General features: G+C 36.3%; 1 protein-coding gene and 1 non-coding gene across 2 annotated transcripts in view; one reads left to right on the top strand and one right to left on the bottom strand.

Moving 5' to 3' along the window:
• The window catches only part of HECTD1 (HECT domain E3 ubiquitin protein ligase 1), a 94,644-nt gene that overhangs the window by 45,536 nt on the left and 25,570 nt on the right, over nucleotides 1–23,538 (top strand). Inside the window, exons 15-25 of the mRNA XM_017537597.2 lie at nucleotides 3,777–3,911; nucleotides 4,450–4,596; nucleotides 6,393–6,487; nucleotides 8,959–9,064; nucleotides 12,520–12,654; nucleotides 13,587–13,726; nucleotides 14,159–14,482; nucleotides 16,022–16,188; nucleotides 16,283–16,459; nucleotides 19,878–20,714; nucleotides 21,390–21,611. Coding sequence (XP_017393086.1) covers nucleotides 3,777–3,911; nucleotides 4,450–4,596; nucleotides 6,393–6,487; nucleotides 8,959–9,064; nucleotides 12,520–12,654; nucleotides 13,587–13,726; nucleotides 14,159–14,482; nucleotides 16,022–16,188; nucleotides 16,283–16,459; nucleotides 19,878–20,714; nucleotides 21,390–21,611 — 2,485 coding nt within the window. The remainder of the gene's footprint in view (nucleotides 1–3,776; nucleotides 3,912–4,449; nucleotides 4,597–6,392; nucleotides 6,488–8,958; nucleotides 9,065–12,519; nucleotides 12,655–13,586; nucleotides 13,727–14,158; nucleotides 14,483–16,021; nucleotides 16,189–16,282; nucleotides 16,460–19,877; nucleotides 20,715–21,389; nucleotides 21,612–23,538) is intronic.
• On the bottom strand, nucleotides 5,419–5,524 carry LOC119472560. Its single transcript, XR_005201706.1, has one exon. It is a non-coding gene; the product is annotated as a U6 spliceosomal RNA (small nuclear RNA).

The following is a 23,538-nucleotide window of genomic DNA, read 5'->3' as shown; positions in this document are numbered from 1 at the left end:
TTTTTTTGTTTGTTTGTTTTGTTTTTTTGAGAAATAGTTTTAGAAAAGTATTCACAGATTTATTTATTTATTTACGGAGACAGAGTTTCACTCTTGCTGCCCAGGCTGTAGTGCAATGGCGCAATCTTGGCCCACGGCAACCTCTGCATTCCTGGTTCAAGCTGTTCTCCTGCTTCAAACTCCTGAGTAGCTGGGATTACTGGTGCTGCTTCCCACCACGCCCAGCTAATTTTTTGTATTTTTAGTAGAGACAGGGTTTCACCATGTTGGCTAGGCTGATCTCAAACTCCTGACTCAGGTGATCCACCTGCCTCAGCCTCCCATAGTGCTGGGTTTACAGGTGTGAGCCACTGCGCCCGTCCTGTGTTAATGGTTTTTCTTTGAAGCAAATGTTTTATATGAATATGTTCATGTCTTTATTTTCTGTTTGAATGTGCTAGGTTATCCCAAAGATAACTTGCAAGTGCTACACTTTGGAAAGAACATAGTTATTTTAGTCTCCCATTTTTTTTTAATGAATATGTATATTAACCTCTATAACTTTTAATTTTTCTTGTATTTTTTTAAAAAGTATGCATCCAGAGATTTCTTTTTTTTTAATGCCCCTCCCTGAGATTTCTTCTAACTCAGGATTTATTAGGCATTTGAGAAAGAAATATCTCTTCAATTCAATATAGCCATTAGATACTATTATATAAGGAATTTGAGCTAAATATGATCAGTTTTCATTATTCACAGTAATTTGTTTATTTATTTATTTATTTTTTGAGATGGAGTTTCACTCTTGTTGCCCAGGCTGGAGTGCGATGGTGCGATTCCGGCTCACTACAACCTCCGCCTCCCAGGTCCAGGCAGTTCTCCTGCCTCAGCCTTTGGAGTAGCTGGGATTACAGCATCTGCCACCATGCCTGACTTATTTTGTATTTTTAGTAGAGACAGGGTTTCTTTGTGTTGATCAGTCTGGTCTCAAACTCTTGACCTCAGGTGATCCACCTGCTTCGGCCTCCCAAAGTGTTGTGATTACAGGCGTTAGCCACTGCGCCCTGCCTTATTTTATTTTTTAGGATGGAGTCTTGCTCTGTCGCCCAGACTGAGCAAGTGCAGTGGCGCAATCTCACTGCAACCTCCGCCTCCTGGGCTCAGGCGATTCTCCTGCCTCAGCCTCTTGAATAGCTGGGATTATAGGCATCAGCCAATGTGCCTGGCTAATTTTTGTATTTTTAGTAGAGATGGGGTTTCTCTCATGTTGGCCAGGCTGGTCTCGAATGCCTGACATCAGGTGATCCACCTGCCTCCCAAAGTACTGGGATTACAGGCATGAGCCAGCACGTCCAGCTGACAGTATATTTTATAAAGTTGTTGTGAGTATTGAACAATTGCTCGTAGAAGAAATACTGGGTTAGATTTCTTCTAGGCCTACAGCCTGTGGTGACAACACTTTTGTCATCTTTTTTTTTGGTACGTTTTTGTTTAAAGACACCTTATTTGCTATGTATTTTTCTTTTGGTTTTTGAGACAGAATCTGTTGCCTATGTTGGAGTGCAGTAGCATGATCTCGGCTTACTGCCACCTCTGCCTTCCAGGTTCAAGTGATTCTCCTGTGTCAGCCTCCCAAGTACCTGGGATTACAGGCACACACCACCATGCCTGGCTAATTTTTATATTTTTAGTAGAGCCAGGGTTTCACCATGTTGGCCAGGATGGTCTCGAACTCCTTACCTCAAGTGATCTGTCCACCTCAGCATCCCAAAGTGCTGGGATTACAGGTGTGAGCCACTGCCTCCAGCCTGATATGTATGGTTAATTTGTTAATATTGAGCTGACCAATAGCACTGTTATGGTGAACAGAGCTTATTTTAGCACACACTTTTTTTTTTCCTGTAAGGTACATCACAGTCTTCTTGTGCTTAGAAACACTGGATAGCACTGGCTGTGTGCGGTGGCTCATACCTGTAATCCAGGCACTTTGGGAGGCCAAGGTGGGCAGATCATGTGAGGTCAGGAGTTCAAGACCAGCCGGGCCAACATGGTGAAACCCCTGTCTCTACTAAAAATACAAAAAAATCCCAGCCAGATATGGTGGCACGTGCCTCCCGGGAGGCTGAGGCGTGAGAATCGCTTAAACCCAGGAGATGGAGGTTGTTGTGGTGAGCTGAGATTGCACCACTGCATTCCAGCCTAGGCGACTGAATGAGACTCTGTTTCAAAAAAAAAAAAAAGGAAGAAAGAAACACTGAATAGCCCTTAAGCACTATGTTTGGGGGCCATTTTAAACAACAAAATCAGGAAGAAAAAGCCCCAAATTCAAAAAATGTGACACTAAGTAGATTGTGAATAGGGCACTTGTTTATAGTATGAGACCTGAAGCAAAAAAGAGTATCACCTTTTTGAATTCTGCAGAAAACATGCATATTGGGCACCTTAAATTTATCGCTGTGCTGTGCATGTCCATGAATGAATGTGAAAGCACTGCAATGATTGATTTTGAGGTTACAAATTTTAACGAACATTCATATTTGCAAGCATGGAATCCTTGAATAAATCTGATTATAAATCGCCTATCTCAAGAGTTTTTTGGAATACCTAATATGTTATATTAACCAACCAAATCTAGACTACAGGGGGCTGAATTTTAAAACAGAAACTACAAAAATTCAATGAAAACATTAGCAATCCTGTGTTCTCATTAAAAACAAAAAGATTATAGGGGCAGTGGAGAGAGGGAGGCAAGGGTTTCAAAATTGTTGGGTACTCTGCTCACTATCTGGGTTTTGAGATCATTTGTATCCCCAGCCTTAACATCACACAATATACTCATGTAACCTGCACACGTACCCCCAAATCTAAAAGTTGAAATTATAAAAATAATTAAAATTTTAAAAAATTATTACTCCACTTTCTTGATTTGAAATCAGTGGCAACTCAGTGAGTAGATGGCTATTCTTTTGCATATAAAAACAAGTATGCATCAAAATATTTTAGGCAGAAATAATTTTAACTTAGTTTTTTTTTTTTTTTTTTTTAGACAAATTCTTGCTCTGTTACCCAGGCTGGTGTGCAGTGGCACAATCTTGGCTCACTGCCGCCTCCGCCTCTTGGGTTCAAATGATTCTCCTGCCTTAGCCTCCTGAGTACCTGGGACTATAGGCATGCGCAGCCATCCCCAGCTAGTTTTATTTTTAATTTTTAGTAGAGACAGGATTTTACCATGTTGGCCAGGCTGGTCTTGAACTCCTGACTGACCTCAAGTGATCCGCCTGCCTTAGCCTCCTGAAGTTCTAGTATTACAGGCATGAGCCACCACTAGGTCTTTAGTTTTAATCACAGTTTTTAATGATGAATACTGTTTTATAAAGAGGCAGTTTCTTCAAAGTAGTCTGATATCCATGACTGCCATCTTTTAATTCTGAAGGGCATACCAAAATAGAATAGAAAGGTGTTATTAAGTAGTTCAGAGAGATACATTTTTTCTGTTGCATTAGAGTTATGCTGGTTTAGTTTGGGATTAAAATGGCATTAGGTGAATACTGAATTTACATTACTTAAGCATGTATTTGTAAATAATATCATGTGCTAAATTTCATCAGACCCAGGACATGCATAGGTTGTTTTCTCAAATAACTGTAACTTCAGTCAGAGATCATTTGTACCCAAATGACAATACACATGTACCTTTTCATGGTGAAATATGTGAATATGAGTGTCTATAAAAGTGAAGATTTGGTAAAATTGTTAATTGTAGTAAAAATTCACATTTGTTATGTTTATTTTGGTAGGTGCGAACTATGGCTCGAGATTTATACGATGACCACTTTAAAGCTGTTGAAAGCATGCCTCGTGGAGTAGTGGTAACACTCAGAAACATAGCAACTCAGTTAGAGTCATCTTGGGAACTTCATACAAATAGACAAGTATGTCAACCTCTAGATTTTAATGATGCGTAGTGAATTTTAGTTTGATGTTTTCCCCTCTATCCTTTATGTCATGGTATTGAGTAGGGGGTCAGCAAATTATGGCCCAGGAGCCAAATCTGGCCTGCTACCCATTTTTGTATGACTTTATGAGGAAATAATGGTTTTTATATTTTTAAATGATTGAAAACAAACCAAAAGGAGAATTTCAAGACACATGAAAATCAGATTTCAGTATCCGTAAAATTTATCACACATAGCCATGCTTATTCATTTACATATTTTCTACTACTTAGGTGCTACAAGGGCATGGTTGAATAGTTGTGACATAGAGTATATGGCCTGCAGAGCCTAAAATATTTACAAGGGCCCTTTACAAAAACATTTGCTGACCTCTGATAGACAGAATCCTTGTTAATAATTTGAACTTTTATTTTTACTTAATATCTAAATTATTCTCATAATTGATGTTCTGATAAGTTATTTTAAGAGCTATGTTTATCTTTTTGGTTGTCTTCATTAATTTTTTTTCTTTTAGTGTATTGAGAGTGAGAACACTTGGAGAGATTTAATGAAGACAGCTTTAGAAAACCTAATTGTACTTTTGAAGGATGAAAACACAATTTCACCTTATGAAATGTGCAGCAGTGGCTTGGTACAAGCACTTCTTACTGTTTTAAATAATGTAAGTTTATCAAGTAGTAAAGAACAAAAATATAGTTTTAAAAATTATTTGTAGTTACTCCTTTGATAGGTTGAGTGGTTTTTAGTTTGTTTTTTCAAGAAATATTTAAAAGCGGAATGATGTTAATATTTCTAATTTCACCAGCCTTTAAGTTATACCATTAGTTTGAGCCAAATGAATTAAATAATTTTGTTTATTTTGATTTCTAACTTCCCTAATTATAATCTGTTAAAGGTTTTGTTGACTAAAAACATTTAGTCTAAGATTTATCATAATTCACTGCTCTGATTTTCACATAAGTTATATAATATAGAATATGTGTGTAGACCTTAAGTACCTAAGTTATATGCATAAAATTAATGTATGAACAGTAAAAGTTTAGGAAGCTTATGTGAAAATTTGATAAATACTTGCTAATAACTTTACATATATTTTTCAATTTAAGAATGTCTCTTTATTATGGTAAAACTTTTTTCATTTATTTATTTATGACGCAGTCTCACTTTGTTGCCCAGGCTAGAGTGCAGTGGCGCAGTCTTGGCTCATTGCAGCCTCTCTCTCCTAGGCTCAAGTGATTCTCCTGCCTCAGCCTCCTGAGTAGCTGGGAATACAGGCACCTGCCACCATGCCTGCCTAATTTTTGTATTTTTAGTAGAGATGGGGTTTTGCCATGTTGTCCAGGCTGGTCTCAAACTCCTGACCTCAGGTGATCCACCCTCCTTTTCCTCTCAAGTGCTGGGATTACGGATATGAGCCACTGCACCCAGCTCTTTTTACCTTTATTTTAATGAAAGAATTCTTTTTATTTCAGTTCTTATTTATTTAAATTTGGAATGCTTCATGAATTTGTGTGTCATCCTTGCCCGGGGCCATATTAATCTTCTTTATATCATTCCAGTTTTGGTAAACGTGCTCCTGAAACAAGGACTACTCAATTTAATTCTTTTTAGTGTGTGTGTGCGCATGTGTGTTTGTGCACTCCTATGGGCATCTGTGTGTTCACCATGTTGCCAAGGCTGGGCTCAAGTGATCTGGCTGCCTTGGCCTCCCAAGGTGCTGAGATAACAGGTGTGAGCCACTGTGCCTGGCCAGAGTTGATTTCTTCATCTTAATCATTGTATGTGCTTATACACTCTTAAGATTCATTTTAGGCTGGGCATGGTGGCTCATGCCTGTAATCCTAACACTCTGGGAGGTCGAGGTGGGGAGATCACTTGAGGGCAGGAGTTCAAGACCAGCCTGGTCAACATGGTGAAAACCTATCTCTATTAAAAATACAAAAAAATTTAGCCAGATGTGTTGGAGTATGCCTGTAGTCCCACCTACTGTCCTGTAATTCTGAAGCAGAAGAATTGCCTTAGCTGGGAGGCAAGGTTGCAGTGAGCCAAGATCACAACACTGTACTCCAGCCTGGGAGACAGAGTAAGACTCTGTCTCTTAAAAAAAAAAAAAAAATCACTTGAACTTCAATCAGTCCCATAGTCCCTTCATAAACTTTATTATTTGCATTTATTCCCATTTATTATAGTGATATTTCACATATCACTTAGTAATATCTGTGGAATCATGGTTTTGATGGAGCAGTTTGTTCCTAATGATTATTAAAGTAAATAGTACTGTTAAAATGGAAAATGTTCATTCATTCATATATTAGTGAAAGATGAAATCATGATTTTACTCAGATTGTAGTGATAATTTTATAATATCTTAACATTAGTCTCTTAGTTTTTAATAAATTTCAGTAAGATTCTTAAATATCTTTTTGTTTTGGACTTTATACTTTTTGTTTTCATTAGAGCATGGATTTGGATATGAAACAAGATTGTAGTCAACTGGTAGAAAGAATAAATGTTTTTAAAACTGCCTTTAGTGAAAATGAAGATGATGAAAGGTAAAACACCACATTTCTTTGAATTTGATGTTTGTGATGTTTACACAGTTGGTATACTTCCTCTAAAATAAGTCTAGAATAGCATTTATGCACACAAAAGAAACTCTTATTTAGTAGGAATGTGACATAGATGTATGATAAGAGGAAAATTTTTGAAGTTTTTTTTAATCTAGTGGGATAATTTAAATTACTTGTCTGGTATGAATGAGCTGATCACTTAGTTTACTTATTCATTATTGTTATTATTATTTTGTAAATTCAGACAAGATTTCACTCTATTGCCCAAGCTGGAATGCAGTAATGTCATCTTCGCTCACTGCAGCCCCAACCTCCTGGGCCGAAATATTTCTCCTGTCTTAGCTGCTCAAAGTGTTGGGATTACAGGCATGAATCACCATTCCTGGCCTGATCACTTAGTTTAAATTACATGCCTATTTAAGATAGTTGAAAATTTGAACACTGATAAAATATTTGATAATAAGTAATAGTTGTTCTTTTTAAAAATGTAATAATACGGCTGGACGTGATGGCTCACACCTGTAATCTCAGCACTTTGGGAGGTGAGGTGGGGGGATCACGAGGTCAGGAGTTCAAGGCCAGACTGACCAACATGGAGAAACCCTGTCTCTACTAAAAATACAAAAATTAGCCAGTCATGGTAGTGCACACCTGTAATCCCAGCCACTCAGGAGGCTGAGGCAGGAGAATCACTTGAACCCGGAAGGTGGAGGCTGCAATGAGCCGAGATCACACCACTGCACTCCAGTCTGGTGACAGAGTGAGACTCTGTCTCAAAAAAAAAAAAGTAATGATAGCATTAAAAAAAAAAAATCTTTTGTTAGATTTATATACAAAGAATATCTCTAGGTGAAATAATAAGCTCTTTAGCATTTTTTCAAACTACATAAGAAGTTGAGTTCAGGCATGGTGGTTCACGCCTGTAATCCCAGGACTTTGGGACACTGAGGTGGGTGGATCACTTGAGGTCAGGACTACGAAACCAGCCTGGCCGACGTGGTAAAACCCTATCTCTACTAAAAATACAAAAATTAGCTAGGCATGGTGGTGGGCATCTTTAATCCCAGCTATTTGGGAGGCTGAGGCAGGAGAATCCCTTGAACCCAGGAGGCAGAGGTTGCAGAGAGCCTGCCTCTGTACTCCAGCCTGCCTCCTGGGTGACAGAGTAAGACCCTGTCTCAAAAAAAAAACAAGGTGAGAATTGGGTGGGGATATGGATATTAATAGATTGGTCATTAGTAGCTACTTGATAGAGCTGGGTTGATGAAGGTTCGTTATATTATTCTGTGTACATTTGAATGAGATTGCACTTTTAAAATAATAAGTTATACAATTTATTGAACTAATTGTGTTAATTTCAAATTTCATTTTTAATGAATGCATAGTATATCTTTACAGTGTATAGTAACGTATTGAAGTATTACTATGTTAAACAATTTAGCTCTTTGCAAACTATTACTATTAGTCAAATATACTAGTCTTAATGGAAACATCTTTTTATGTAAATTCCATAAGTGGTAATATTGTGCTAAAGGTTATAGGTGATTTTTTTTTTTTTTTTTGAGACGGAGTCTCACTGTCACCCAGGCTGGAGTGCAGTGGCGTTATCTTGGCTCACTGCAACCTCCGCCTCCCAGGTTCAAGTGATTCTCCTGCCTCAGCCTCCTGAGTAACTGGGATTACAGGTTCATATCACCAGTGGACCTGGCTAATTTTTGTAGTTTTAGTAGAGATGGGGTTTGACCACATTGGTCAAGCTGGTCTCGAACTCCTGACCTGTGATCTGCCTGCCTTGGCCTCCCAGTGTGCTAGGATTACAAGTAAGAGCCACCATTTATGGCCCCATTTTTTTTTTTTAAAGAGATGGAGTCTTGCTGTGTTGCTGAGACTGAAGTGCAGTGGATATTTACAGGTGCCATAATTTTGCACTATAGCCTCAGATTCCTGGGCTCAAGCGATTCTCTTGCCTAAGCTTCCCTTGTAGCTAGGACTCCAGCATGTGCCACCTTGCCCAGCTCTGCAAGATGATTTTTAAAAGTTCTTAATTCAAATTTTCACATTGTTTTCCAGAAGTGTTATAGCAATTTACACTCCAATAATGAGAAAGTATATGTTGTGATACCCTTGCCATCAAATATTTTTTCAAAACTTTGTTACTTTATATTTTTAATTTATCAAATATTATACAGTAAAATTGTATAAACTTTAAAAATAAATCATACATCTACTTTAAATATAGTTGATAAAGTTTTTATTAGAAAAATGAAATATTTTAAAGTGAAGGAAATTGAGTTGTAAGAGTATTTCTATCTACTCAAACATAATTTAATACAAAATTAAACTTTGTAGTCATGAAAAATAGGGGCATATATTGAAGTTAATTACTGTATTTTCTGCATAAACATTTGCATGCAGTTATACAAAAGGTCTTAATAATAATTACTTCTTCACAGTCGACCAGCAGTTGCATTAATTCGAAAGTTAATAGCTGTGCTAGAATCTATTGAACGTCTACCTCTCCATTTGTATGATACACCAGGATCCACATATAACCTCCAGGTAACCATAAAAAAATGTAGTAGCTAGTATTGCTGAATGCGCCTAGGAACAGTGTTAAACTTTTCTTTTAAAAAAATTATTTTTTTTCACGTTGGATTAAAATAACAATTCTACTTAATCTTTTATTTTTTTGAGATGGGGTTTTGCTCTTGTTGCCCAGGCTGGAGTGCAGCAGTGCGAACTCGGCTCACTGCAACATCCACCTCCCAAGTTCAAGCAGTTTTCCTGCCTCAGCTTCCGGAGTAGCTGAGATGACAGGCATGCACCACCATGCCCAGCCAATTTTTTGTATTTTTAGTAGAGATGAGGTTTCTCCATGTTTGTCAGGCTGGTCTTGAACTCCCGACCTGAGATTCACCCGGTTTGGCCTCCCAAAGTGCTGGCATTATGGGTGTGAGCCACCATGTCCAGCCCAATTCTACTTAATCTTTAAAGATTTTAGCTTAATGGCTTGAAGTCTGTTTTTTTTTTTATCAAATCACTGGAAAATTATGCATTTATTCATTTAATATTTGTTAAAAGAATTATATTTCATAGATCATAAGTGGCAAAAGATGTTTTATCTGTGGAAAAAGCAGAGTAAAAGTTTTCTCTTATTCTATAATTATGAGTCAAGTTCTATTATAGTCGATTTGGGTTTCTGTAACAAAATTCCTTAGACAGTGAAGTTAATAAACAGAAATTCATTGCTCACAATTCTGGCAGCTGAGAAGTCCATTATCAAGGTGCCAGCAGATTTGGTGTCTGGCAAGAGCCTCTTCCTCTTAGATGAAACCTTCTAGCTGTGTCTTCAAATGGTAGGTGGGATGGACAAGATCTCTCAGGCCTCTTGTATAAGGACACTAATCCCATTCATGAGGGCAGAGCCCTCCCAAAGATTCCACCACCCAACACCACTGCACTGGGGATTAAGTTTTAACACATGAATTTTTGGGGGATATAGACATTTAGACCCTGTCTAAATGTCCCTTCTATGTTGTAAACATAAGAAAAAATGTGAAGATATTTTAAGCACAATTTTTTTCAGGTCTTTCTTTATGTCATTGGTTAGAGCCAGATTGCCTAATTCCTATCAATTACATGGTTTCATAGCCTGTTCTTTGCCTTCTCTCTTCCTCCCCATATGTATATATTCATATATAGTATGTAACTTCCTATTTACATTCTCATTTATTCAGTTAGTCTTTTCTTTAGGAGCTGGGATCTAGATGCAAACAAACAATACATTTTAGTAATATCCTAGTCCAGAAGTTTATCGCATTTTTATGTGCGTTTCTTAGTGTTTCCTAGAAAGGCCTTCTGCTTTGAATTTTGCCTTTATCTAAATTATTCTGCATTCTACTGCATGGAATAATTTCTTTTAAATAATAGCCTTTATTTAGTGACTGAGGGTCTATATTTGTCAAAGCAATGCAAAGCTAACAAAACTTGCCATACTTCTGAGAACCCAATACTGTTACCAATGCCACTAGACTTCCAGACTAGAGTGCTTATCTAGGGAGTTATACAGTGCGGTAGTTGTACCTGATATACTATATGTAAAAGATGTAGAGGACTACTTTGTGTTTTGTTTCAAACAGAATAATAGGAGCAAGAGGGACTGTTTGGTCCATCGTTTTTAAGCTTTGTTCTTGGTAAGTGAATGAGTTGGAGATAAGTCTCAAGGACAGTGCACTGATGTCTTTTATTATGCATTTTTCACTTCAGGAGATTGTGTGAAATCCAAAGAGAGGAAGGCCAGGAATGTGCTCTCTGGTAATTTTGCTGTCTAAAACTACCGAAATGCACATATAAGTCTTTAATTGTTTTCATAGAAATTAAGATTTATACAGAAATGGAACTACGTAAAATTGCTAGTCCTATACTTGTTGCTTACTAAAATGTGTTGGATTAAAAGCTGTTTTGCATCTTTTAAAGTTATCCTTTCATTATACTGGTTGAGTATTCCTTATCCAAAATGCTTGGAACCAGAGTGTTTTGGATTTTATAATATTTTGTATTCTACTTACTGGTTCAGCATTCCTAATCCTAAATCTGAAATGCTCCAGTGAGCATTTCCTTTGATCATTGTGTCAGTGCTCCGAAAGTTTCAGAATTTGGAGCATTTCAAGATTCCAGATTTTTAGATTAGGGATACTTATCCTGTAGAATATATTCTAGCTTTAAAGGAGTAAGCTAATTAGCTACTTTTCAAAAACTTCCCTGGAAAATTGTGAGTTGTAAGTTGAAGGTATAATACTTTGATTAAGAAGTTTTATAAGTTTATTTAAACTATATATTTGAAGTTGTTTAGAAATTCTAGAAGTTAACTTTGTCTTTTTCTCGATAACCACTGTAACTTACCCAGTGACTGTTTTATAAAAGAATTTTTTGTTTGTTTGTTTGTTTTCTTCTTTTTGAGACCAGGTCCAGCTCTGTTTTCCAGGCTGGAGTGCATTGTGATTGTGGCTCACTGCACCCTCTGTGTCCCAGGCTCAGTTGATTCTCCCACTTTAGCCTTCCCAGTACTTGGGTCTACAGGCACGCATGCTCGGCTAATTTTTTTGTTTGTTTTCATATGTAGATATGAGGTCTTACTGTGTTGCCCAGGCTGGTCTTGAATTCCTAAGCACAAGCAATCCATCCTCTTGCCTCAGACTTCCAAAGTGCTAGGATTATAGGTCTGAGCCACCCGTGCCTGGCCTAAAGAATGTTTAATAGGCTGGGTGTGGTGTCTCATGCCTGTAATCCCAGTATTTTGGGAGGCCAAGGTGGGCGGATCACCTGAGGTCAGGAGTTTGAGACCAGCCAATATAGCGAAACCCATCTCTACTAAAAATACAAAAAATTAGCCGAGCGTGGTGGCTTGCACCTGTAATCACAGCTACTTGGGAGGCTGAGGTAGGTGGATTGCTTGAAGCTGGGAGGCAGAGGTTGTAGTGAGCTGAGATCAATCCATGGCACTCCAGCCTGGTCGACAGGAGTGAGACTCCGTCTCAAAAATAGAAAAAGGGCCGGGCGCGGTGGCTCACTCCTGTAATCCTAGCACTCTGGGAGGCTGAGGCGGGCGGATCATGAGCTCAGGAGATCAAGACCATCCTGGCCAACATGGTGAAACCCCGTCTCTACTAAAAATACAAAAAATTAGCTGGGCATGGGTGGTAGGTACCTATAAACCCAGTTACTCGGGAGGCTTAGGCAGGAGAATTGCTTGAACCCAGGAGGCAGAGGTTGCAGTGAGCCAAGATTGTGCCACTGCACTCCAGCCTGGTGCCAGAGTGAGACTCTGTCTCAATAAATAAATAAATAATTTTTAAAAGAATGTTTGATAGAAAACAGATATTTGTTCATAATTCCACTATGTTTATACTTAATAAATCTCAGTTGTTTCAGGATGTATCATTTTTTACAATTCTGAGAAAAATTCTGAGAAAAACCAAGACATTTTCTAAACTATTTTGATTGTTTTTGTGTAGATACTTACAAGGAGATTACGATTTCGGTTGGAACGTGCACCTGGTGAAACTGCATTAATTGACAGGACTGGCAGAATGTTAAAGATGGAACCTTTGGCTACAGTTGAATCTCTGGAACAGTACCTTTTGAAAATGGTGAGTTTCTGGCAAGGGCATGGTGAAATAAGCATTCTGAACTGTGGTTTAGCCATTTAGATCAGTAATTTGGGAAGTATATATCCAGAGTTATGATAATACACTTTGGCTTACTAATTCCATTTTTAGAACTGATTTTAATATAATCTTATATAGACTATAAATGCTTTCTACATGAAGTTGTTTATTATGATTTTGTACTATTGAATTCAGAAACCTTAATTCTAATCAATAAATTAATGTTAAATAGATAATTATTCATATTAAAAATTTAAATTTATTTTAATTGACAATTGTGTATGATAATTATTTCTATTAATTTGAATATTATATGGCCATAAAAATGTAGAAAGACTAATGATCACAGAAAAATGTTTTTGTACAGTATGATCAAGAATTTGTAATGGGCCGGGCGCAGTGGCTCATGCCTATAATCTCAGCACTTTGGGAGGCCGAGGCAGGTGGATCACGAGGTCAAGAGATTGAGACCATCCTGGTCAACATGGTGAAACCCTGTCTCTACTAAAAATACAAAAATTAGCTGGGCATGGTGGCGCGTGCCTGTCATCCCAGCTACTCAGGAGGCTGAGCCAGGAGAATTGCCTGAACCCAGGAGGCGGAGGTTGCAGTGAGCCGAGATCGCGCCATTGCACTCCACTGGGTAACAAGAGCAAAACTCTGTCTCAAAAAAAAAAAAATAAAAAGAGTTTGTTTTATCCTATTCATTGAAATAATGAAGAAATACTCTGTGATTATTAATCATGGGGTGCTTTGGTTGTGGGAATTTTTAGTTTTCTTTATATTTTTTGTATATTTTTAAATGAGCATTTGTTATAATAAACAATTCACATTAAAGAGATAGGAAAAAGGTAGGTAACATGCTAGAAAATAGCATTATTAAGGTGACTGTCTTTTAATTTCCTTTGGTTTAGGTAGCAAAACAGTGGTATGATTTTGACCGATCTTCATTTGTTTTTGTTCGAAAATTAAGAGAAGGACAAAATTTTATATTTCGGCACCAGCATGATTTTGATGAAAATGGAATCATTTACTGGATCGGGACAAATGCAAAGTAAGTCAGTCATTCTACTTTAAGCTGGAGTGACCATATTCACTTGATAAAAGAATTCTAGGAAGTAGAATAAAATTATTAACACTGTGAGTATTCTGTGGCTTAAGGAATTTTGATTTGCAGGTAGAAGTTAAGATTATCCAAATTACTTTTTATGAGGAAAAAATGTCTAAATTCCTAATTCTAGAATTGTATATAATTTTAATTTAAAACCTTGTGAAAATGAATATATCTTAACATTGATTAAGATTAAGATTATCCAAATTACTTTTTTTGAGGAAAAAATGTCTAAATTCCTAATTCTAGAATTCTATATAATTTTAATTTAAAACCTTGTAAAAATGAATATATTTTAACATTATATTTAAAACCTTGTGAAAATGAAATTATCTTAATATTGTTATTTGCTAATTTTTCTTTATTTTTGTATAGAACTGCTTATGAATGGGTAAATCCAGCTGCCTATGGACTTGTAGTAGTAACGTCATCAGAAGGAAGAAATCTACCTTATGGACGCTTGGAAGACATACTAAGTCGTGATAATTCAGCTTTAAATTGTCATAGCAATGATGATAAGAATGCCTGGTTTGCCATAGACCTGGGCCTCTGGGTGATACCATCAGCATATACACTTCGTCATGCTCGTGGTTATGGAAGGTCTGCATTGAGAAATTGGGTTTTCCAGGTATCCAAAGATGGACAGAACTGGACTTCTTTGTATACCCATGTTGATGACTGCAGTCTCAATGAACCAGGGTTAGTTGAGGAGTCTTTGCAAGTTGGAAAACTCAGTAAAGAGCTTTGTTTATTTTTATAATTTTATACTCTAGATCTCTCTTCTTTGTGAAATATTGAAGCAAAATTTTCTTTCTAAAAACAAATCACTTGTTACTCTAGGCATTAAAAGTTTGAAACACTGACTTGACTAAAACTTTGTCAGAAGGTTTGGATTAAATAGGAGAAAGCTGAGCTGAGTATATATTTTACACTGGATCTTAGCCAAATGGCTGAGAAGCTATGTATATTTTTAAATATACAATTTAAAAATTGGTATATGGCTATCTGTACATATACACACACCAGACACACACACACACACGTATATATGCATATATATATACACACACATACATAACACAGTTATAGAAACAAAAAAGTGAAATAAGCTTACCATAAACTCTCCATATAATCACATAATTCTGAGGAATGTTTAACATATTAGCAGTGGCTATTGCAGGTTGTAGAATTAAGGCTCACTTAAAATTTTTATCCTTAAATTTTATATATTGAACTAGTTTTTAAAAGACAAGTCAGTAACTTGTAAAAAGTTAGTTCTACTAAATATTAATTGTATATTTGGCACATGTCAAGGGGTAAATTATGTACTTAAATTGCTTTCAGCATTAGATCTGGTATGAGGAGATTCTTAACGTTAGGATTAATAGGTGATGTTTTTATCCCTTTCAAGCTTTGAAGACAAAATATTAATATGTTATTTAAAACTTTGCAAAAAATTTTAAGTTTTTTTTTCCATCATTAGAGAATTTCTCTTACTCTTTGTAAACCATCTTTTTTTTTTTTTTTTTTTTTAAAGAGAATGGGGTCTCGTTATGTTGGCTGCTCTCTAACTCCTGGTCTCAAGTGATTCCCCTCACCTCAGCTACCAGGTAGCTGAGACAATAGGGGCATGCCACTGCACCTAGCGTTTTGTCTTTTATCTTTGAATTATGTTAATCATAAATCATTAATGTTATGAATCAAATCAATATCATACATTTAAACATTTCATTTTTAACTTGTTTTCTTAACTCCTTTTTCCCTTTGATTTCTTGATTCTTGTAATGAACTGTTGAGTGAATATGAAAGTTAGTTTCTTTTTTCTTTTTTTTTGGAGACGAAGTTTTGTTCTTGTTGTCTAGGCTTGAGCGCAATGGCGCAATCTCAGCTCACTGCAACCTCTGCCTTCCAGTTTCAAGCAATTCTCCTGCCTCAGCCTCCTGAGTAGCCGGAATTACAGGCACCAGCCACCACACCCAGCTAATTTTTGTATTTTTAGTAGAGACGGGGTTTCGCCATGTTGGTCAGGCTGGTCAAACTCCTGACCTTAGGTGACCCACCCACCCACCTCTGCCGCCCACGTGCTGGGATTACAGGTGTGAGCCACTGCCCCCACCTGGCAAGTTAGTTTATTTTTTCTACAGGTCTCTGTTATATAAAAAAATCTTCTCTATCTTGAATCATCTTTTTCATCTGTTTTAAAATATTACATAATTTTTTTCTCTAACATATTAACAGGTCAACTGCAACTTGGCCTCTTGATCCACCAAAGGATGAGAAACAAGGGTGGAGACATGTGAGAATTAAACAGATGGGGAAAAATGCCAGTGGACAAACACACTACCTCTCACTATCTGGATTTGAACTTTACGGCACTGTAAATGGAGTATGTGAAGATCAGCTAGGTAAAGAGATGATAGGACGCTTTTCTAACTTACTAAAATAATTACTTTTGTAAAAAGTGATTTGGTTTTTATTTCTCTAATTTCTATCTGACAGGGAAAGCAGCTAAAGAAGCAGAAGCTAATCTTCGACGACAGAGACGTCTAGTACGCTCCCAAGTTCTGAAATACATGGTTCCAGGAGCTCGTGTTATCAGAGGCCTGGATTGGAAATGGCGAGATCAGGATGGCAGCCCACAGGGAGAAGGCACTGTCACAGGAGAACTACACAATGGTGAGTAGGTGCTCTGCACTATTGTGTAGAAAACTGGTAGTTAAATTTTTTTCTTTTATCTTGAGATAATTTATAAATTGCATAAATGTATGAGCACTATGTAGAAGAACTGTTTATATCATATTATAAATGGAAAATATAAAAAAAATAAGGGAAAATTTTAAGTTCATGGGTTTTGACTAGAAACTTAGTGGTAATATTTTGGGAAGTGATCAAGCTTAGTGTAAGTTGAGTATCTTCAAGACACACTTCGGTTTTTTTCCCTAGTTTATTATTCTCAAGCTTACTGTTTTATTTTTATTTATTTATTTAAGTCTCTTATGCTTTATTTTGTTAGTCTCAGAGGAATCAGGCAGTAATTTTTATGGTACCATAAATCATGTAGAAAAAAAAGGATTAGCATTTTTACTTATTTTTTAATAAAGCATGGAATAAGAAACATCGTCTCTTTATCTGTTAGTAGCTTGTTATTATTTCAAAATGTTTCTCAGCCTACCTGCTTTTTTGGGAGTTTGAACTTTCATGTTTTGTAAATGTTGCTATGTGAATCAAGTTTCTTTGATGCTGCACAGTTAACCAAAGTCATCAACTTAATAAATTGCTATTAACTTCAAAATAACATAGTGGCTGATTGTTTTCTTCAAACTATGAGGCTGATTTATTAGCACGTAATTTGCCTAGTCAGCAGTGAGTTTGTTTTCATCAATTTTGTATCAATTTTTAGCATTAAAAAATAAAATGTTTATATTCTCAACTTATGCCACATATTTAAAGAACTAGAATAAATATGACAGTGCTTAGGAGAATGACTGACATTTAATTTCATCTTTTATGTGGTAAAGACATTTATTTGTTGAAATAAACTCTGTTTATATCGTTTTTAAGATTCTATTCCTTGAATTATTTTACTGCCAAACATATTTAGGTAGTATCATTCCCTAATTACAAAGCATTGTGATCCAAACAGATTTTCAGTGACTTAAAATTCATAAATACCAGTAATAGTTGAGAGGTCAGTTGTACCATTCAACTCAGAAATTTCACATTTTCTTGTTTTTAGGCATCTTGATGATTCTTATTAAAAAGTTACTATTCTATTTCCTGTAATTGTTTTGGCCTTGAAGTATGTGACTTGATAGGAAGAGGCTAGTTAGAGACATGTGAATGCAGTTCTTTTTTCTTGGGATGGAGTCAGTTGAAGCAATTACATAGAGAAATTAGAATCTTTTTTTTCCCCCAAGGTATAATGGGACAAAAGTTTTAATACAACCACTAGTCTTCACAAAATAATTTTAATACTTTGTGCCTGGAGCAGCAGCATCTTACACTGTGATGTTCCTATACACACATAAGCATTTTATTGAAGTACAAATGTTAAAAGCAGAGTAACTTAAGCAATTGCCTCTACAAAGGTAAATGGACACTGTAGGTTATTTTTCTTCTTGAATCATTTTGCTGCATAGTACATTGCAATTACATGTCAGTATAATGTTACTGATACATATAATACATTTGAACTGTGAAGTGTGGCAGCTCCCTATGAGGGAGTACTAACTTGTAGACCTGAATATTTTGAGTGATTATTATTATTATTATTAGCTGCCACAGATGGGAAAAAAAATCTAGCATAGAATCTTTAATTTCAGAGTTTAGCATTTAAGAAAGGCCTATTTTTGCTGATCTGACAAATGTAGAAATTTAGTTTTGGCTAACCAACGTGGCTGTTCCCATCAAGTTATGCCTTTCAGTCTCTATGTCAAAGAGGGTTCTTAGCTTTCAAATGCTTAACCCAACCATTTCTAATGATGGCTAGTCATTACTGACTCTTTTTTTTTTTGTCTATCTTTTGGGTATAGAAGGAGTTGAGAGAGTATTTTTTTGGACCAATTAATACAATACAAAAGTCATTTTTATTTGAGATTGGAATATGTTTTTGAACCTTTTCGTTTTCTCACACATTTCTGTGTAGCAGAAGAGATAGTTAAATGTTGGCTCTTCAGAGATTTTTTCAGCATACAGAAAAAAATAGAGGCAATTGAAAAATCTCATCTAAACTACTTATAGATTTGGGGCAGTTACTTTTCCTTTCAAAGAACACCTATGCAGATAATCCCAACAGGTAATTCAATATTATTTCCCTCTGAGCGCCATCATAAACATGTATGAACTTGGTGTATGTGTGGGTGGGCATCTGGGCGTGTGGATGGGTGCGTATGTGAGCTTGGGCCCCTTTAATGTGTAAGAACTTTATAAAGGCTTGTTATACTTTAATAAAGATGCTTTTTTTCTATCTTATGTTTTTCCCTGAAATAGTTAGCTTATAACACTAAAATAAGCTTGTAAAATTTCTATTAATTCCTTTTAATAGACAGTTTTTTTTTTTTGCTTTTGGAAGTTAATTACCTTTTTAAAAAGAGAATATTATTTTTCAACTACAAGTAAATATATGGATTGAATATCATTATGCTCATTAGTTCTGTACATGTTATTAGCTTTAGCACAGTTTCTAATAAAAGGACTCAGTATGCTCTTTAAATTTTCTTTAGAATTTTCTGTGCTTATTCAAATTTATTGAACTTAATTATTTAATACAAGAGAACAAAGGAACCACTGAACTTTGAGAACACAACCGAAATGCTAACTTTAGTGTTTTATTTGAGCTAGTACCTAAAATTTCTGTAGTAATATATGAGTATTTTAAGAGGTTAGCCCAAATTAATGGTGAGAAATTAATGGTAAGCTGGCATGTTTTTCTGGAAAGAACATTTGTCCACACATAATTATCTTTAGCAATTTAAAAACTTTTACTTAGATTCTGTTTACTTGCTGAAGTGGCAGTATTTTACCACGTATATCAGTCTTAAAATTCTTAAACAGCTCTTCCATTTAAGAAGTAACCAAGCCAGGTGCAGTGGCTTACATCTGAAATCTCAGTTACTCAAGAGGCTGAGATGGGAGGATCATTTTAGCCCAGGAGATCAAGACTAGCATGGGCAACATAGCAAGACCTCACCTCTAAAAATCGAATAATTTTAAAAATGAAAAATAACCCAGTAGATTTAAACATAACTCTTACATTGCTTTTAAATGTCATAGACTGAATAGTTCAGAAATAAGGGAAATAAAAGGAAGAACTTTAAACATTTCCCAGAAATCTTGCATACGGTACATATTTCTTATCCTTAACATATTTTTTGATCATGAGAGTTAAATAATATAGACTTTCAGATAGCTAGTCATATAGTCAAATAATTGAGTCCAAAAATTTGCATATATTTTAGTTGGCAGAACTTGATTGACTATAGAAATTCAGAAAAGGACAGCACTGATTAAAAACTGATCCCATATTGTGGAGCTACTGTCTGACACGCTCCTATCTGCTTTCTGCTGGGTCTCACAAACTCCTGTCCCTTTCCAGGCTGGATTGATGTCACCTGGGATGCTGGTGGCTCAAACTCTTACCGTATGGGCGCAGAAGGAAAATTTGACCTCAAGCTTGCACCAGGGTACGACCCTGATACAGTGGCATCACCCAAACCTGTTTCATCCACTGTTTCAGGCACAACGCAATCATGGAGCAGCTTGGTGAAAAACAACTGTCCAGACAAGACATCTGCTGCTGCAGGCTCCTCAAGTAGAAAAGGAAGCAGCAGTTCTGTGTGTAGCGTGGCCAGTAGCAGCGACATCAGCTTGGGTTCGACCAAAACGGAACGGAGATCAGAAATTGTAATGGAACACAGTATAGTTTCAGGAGCTGATGTCCATGAACCAATTGTTGTTCTTTCATCTGCTGAAAACGTCCCTCATACAGAAGTAGGGTCATCTTCCAGTGCAAGCACCAGCACCTTAACAGCGGAAACGGGAAGTGAAAATGCTGAAAGGAAGTTAGGCCCTGATAGTTCTGTTCGTACTCCTGGGGAGTCTAGTGCAATATCCATGGGAATTGTCAGTGTTAGTTCTCCTGATGTTAGTTCAGTATCTGAATTAACTAATAAAGAAGCAGCTTCACAACGACCTCTTAGCTCTTCAGCAAGTAACAGACTGTCAGTGAGTTCTTTGTTGGCTGCTGGGGCCCCTATGAGCTCTAGTGCAAGTGTACCTAACCTGTCCTCGAGAGAAACATCTAGCTTGGAGAGTTTTGTAAGGAGAGTGGCAAACATAGCACGGACTAATGCCACGAACAACATGAATCTAAGCCGAAGCAGCAGTGATAACAACACTAATACTTTGGGGAGGAATGTGATGAGCACAGCAAGTAAGTGAGCTTTTCCTTCTGGAACCCATTGTTTTTTCCACTTGGAGGGATGCAAAGTAGGGTCTCTTGTTCTGGCTGCAGTTTTTAACTAGATCATTAACCATATTAGATAAAGCTACATCAAATTTAGCGCTTCAGGAATATGAAGTTAAGTTCTCTAGAATCATAATATTTTAAGAATTCAGATTAGGTATGATAAAGAGCCTCTTATTCTAGAAGGATAAAAACAATACTTCTGATTTTCACTCCTTTATGATTAATCAAGCAAAGTTACATGAGGAAATAGATGACTATTAAATATCATAGTGCAGTGAAACTAAAGAATCATGAGTATAGCTTTTATTTAGACTCTACATTGATCTTAGCTTCTTAAATTCAAATTCCAATCTAAGCTGCTAACAGGTAAAAGTAATTCCCTTGGAAAATACATAGGGAATTATTTAACTGCTTGTTTCATTTCTTTAAAAACGTTAGGCATAATATTTAAAAATAGTGCTATAAAAAAGAATTTTTAGTTGGATTTCAGTTGGGTTCCCAAAGTTGTTGCTTTTCAGGAACCATTTTATTATTAGTGTGTTTTATGATCTCACTGTTTAAAAAAATATAAAACTTAGTTTTTCTAAGATTTCTACAATCTCATCTATTTTTACTGATTTGCTTCATTTTTATCTTTAGCTTCTCCTCTTATGGGTGCTCAGAGTTTCCCTAATTTGACCACACCTGGTACTACATCAACAGTGACTATGTCAACATCCAGTGTTACTAGCAGCAGCAATGTAGCTACAGCAACTACAGTTTTATCAGTTGGTCAATCATTAAGTAATACTTTAACCACCAGCCTTACATCAACCTCCAGTGAGAGTGACACAGGTCAGGAAGCAGAATATTCCTTATATGGTAAGTTATAATTTAAAATCAAAGTATTTAGATACTTACATAATGATGCTTTTATTAATGTTTTCTCCTGGGATATTTTTAAACTTTTGTTTAAAGATACAAATACGGAATCATTGGGCCAGGCGTGGTAGCTCATGCCTATAATCCCAGCACTTTGGGAGGCTGAGGCAGGTAGATCACTTGAGGTCAGGAGGTTGAGACAAGCCTGAGCAATATGGTGAAACCCCATCTCTACTAAAAATACAAAAGAAAATTAGCGAGGCATGGTGGCACATGCCTGTAATCCCAGCTACTCAGGAGGCTGAGGCAGGAGAATTGTTTGAAACTCTTGAGTCGGAGGTTGCACTAAGCCAAGATTGTGCCATTTGCGCTCCAGCTTGGGCAGCAGAGTGAGCTTTCTGTCAAAAAAAAAAAAAAAAAAAAAGAGCTACTGGTTGGCTTTTGAATTTTATTGCTAGGTTTGACTAGACTTAATTTAGTGTTAGGTGATGAAATATTTTTTAATATAATTTTTATTTTATATTCAGGGGATACATGTGCAGGTTCGTTACAGGGATATATTGCATGATGTTGAGGTTTGGACTTCCATTGATCTTGTCACTCAGATAGTGAACATAGTACCCAATAGGAAGTTTTTCAGCTCTTGCCCACTCCTGCACTCCTTTTGGAGTTGCTAGTATCTACTGTTCCCATCTCGATGTCCATGTGTACCCAAGATTTAGCTTCTACTTATAAGTCAGAACATATGATAGAAGATTTTCTTTTTTATATTCTTAAAGCTGGTAGACTGTTTAAGACTGCTGGGGTGAAGGATCAGAATAACATCAGTCTTATACCATCTGTATATGCAGTGCAAACTTTTGCTGTGTTTTGTGGGTTTTTTCTTAACCACAGGCATGAATGCCATACCATGTTGTGTTTTGAGAGATTTCATTCTATGATGTGGTCAAATCTCTGAAATACAGAGCATTTTAATGCTGGTAAAAAAGGGAAGATGAGAAGAAAGTGGACATCTGTCAGTTGTAACATATCAGAGATAGAATTCCAGTATATGAAGTTAGATTATGTTCTTTAAAAGATAAATCCAAGTGGAATTGGTTTATTTTGTATACCACCGCATCATGTTAATCACAGGGTGGCTCCTTACAAGTGTTAAAGGGTAACATGTTTTATCAAATTTAAGATGTTGTTGATTGTAAGACACACTTTTTTTTTAAGTCTAAAGTTAAAAACTTTGCATTTTATTCTGACTTGCCATTGATTGTAAGATACATTCTGATTTCAGAGCATTACAATGTTTTAAAAATGTAGACCTTTCAGCCTGAGAAAATCGTTTACAAAAAAAAATGTGGACCTTAGAAACTAATTAAATATGATGGCAGGCCTCTTCTACTGGCCATCCAGTAAAAGACACTGAATATTTAGTCCTGTGTAATTATTGGACTAAAAACCATTTGGTTCAGTGGTCTGCAGGTTTAAGTTTCTGAGTAATGGGGTGGTCTTTGGGAATATGAAGTATTTTGATTTTTATCCTTTGTGCAATTCCAATAGTATATTTGACTTCTTTTCCCCAATCTAATAAAAACTTCTCTTTTAATCCCTTAAGTCCTCATTTTTTCAGTTTTTATGAAGAATAGTTTGTGAGCATCTTCATTTATGCAGGCCAGTGTAATTTGACCCAGTCTCCATTGAAGGCAAGAGATCCTAAGAATGAGGAGATAAAAATGATTCAAGTTTTTTTGAACTTCCTGTGTGCTAGTGTGGATAATATGAAAGATGATGACACATATATTATGCCATAGTAAATAGGCATTATCTTACGTAGTCGTTGTTTTTAAGTAACCTGCCAGGTCACGTAGCTAAGCCCAGTTTTTCACTGATTGACTTAATTCTGTTTTACCTCAATAGACTTTTTTTTTTTTTTTTT

This window comes from Cebus imitator, unplaced genomic scaffold, assembly GCF_001604975.1.
Source record: "Cebus imitator isolate Cc_AM_T3 unplaced genomic scaffold, Cebus_imitator-1.0 Scaffold104, whole genome shotgun sequence".
In the NCBI taxonomy this organism is placed as follows: domain Eukaryota; kingdom Metazoa; phylum Chordata; class Mammalia; order Primates; family Cebidae; genus Cebus; species Cebus imitator.
This window is presented reverse-complemented; position numbering and strand designations above follow the sequence as displayed.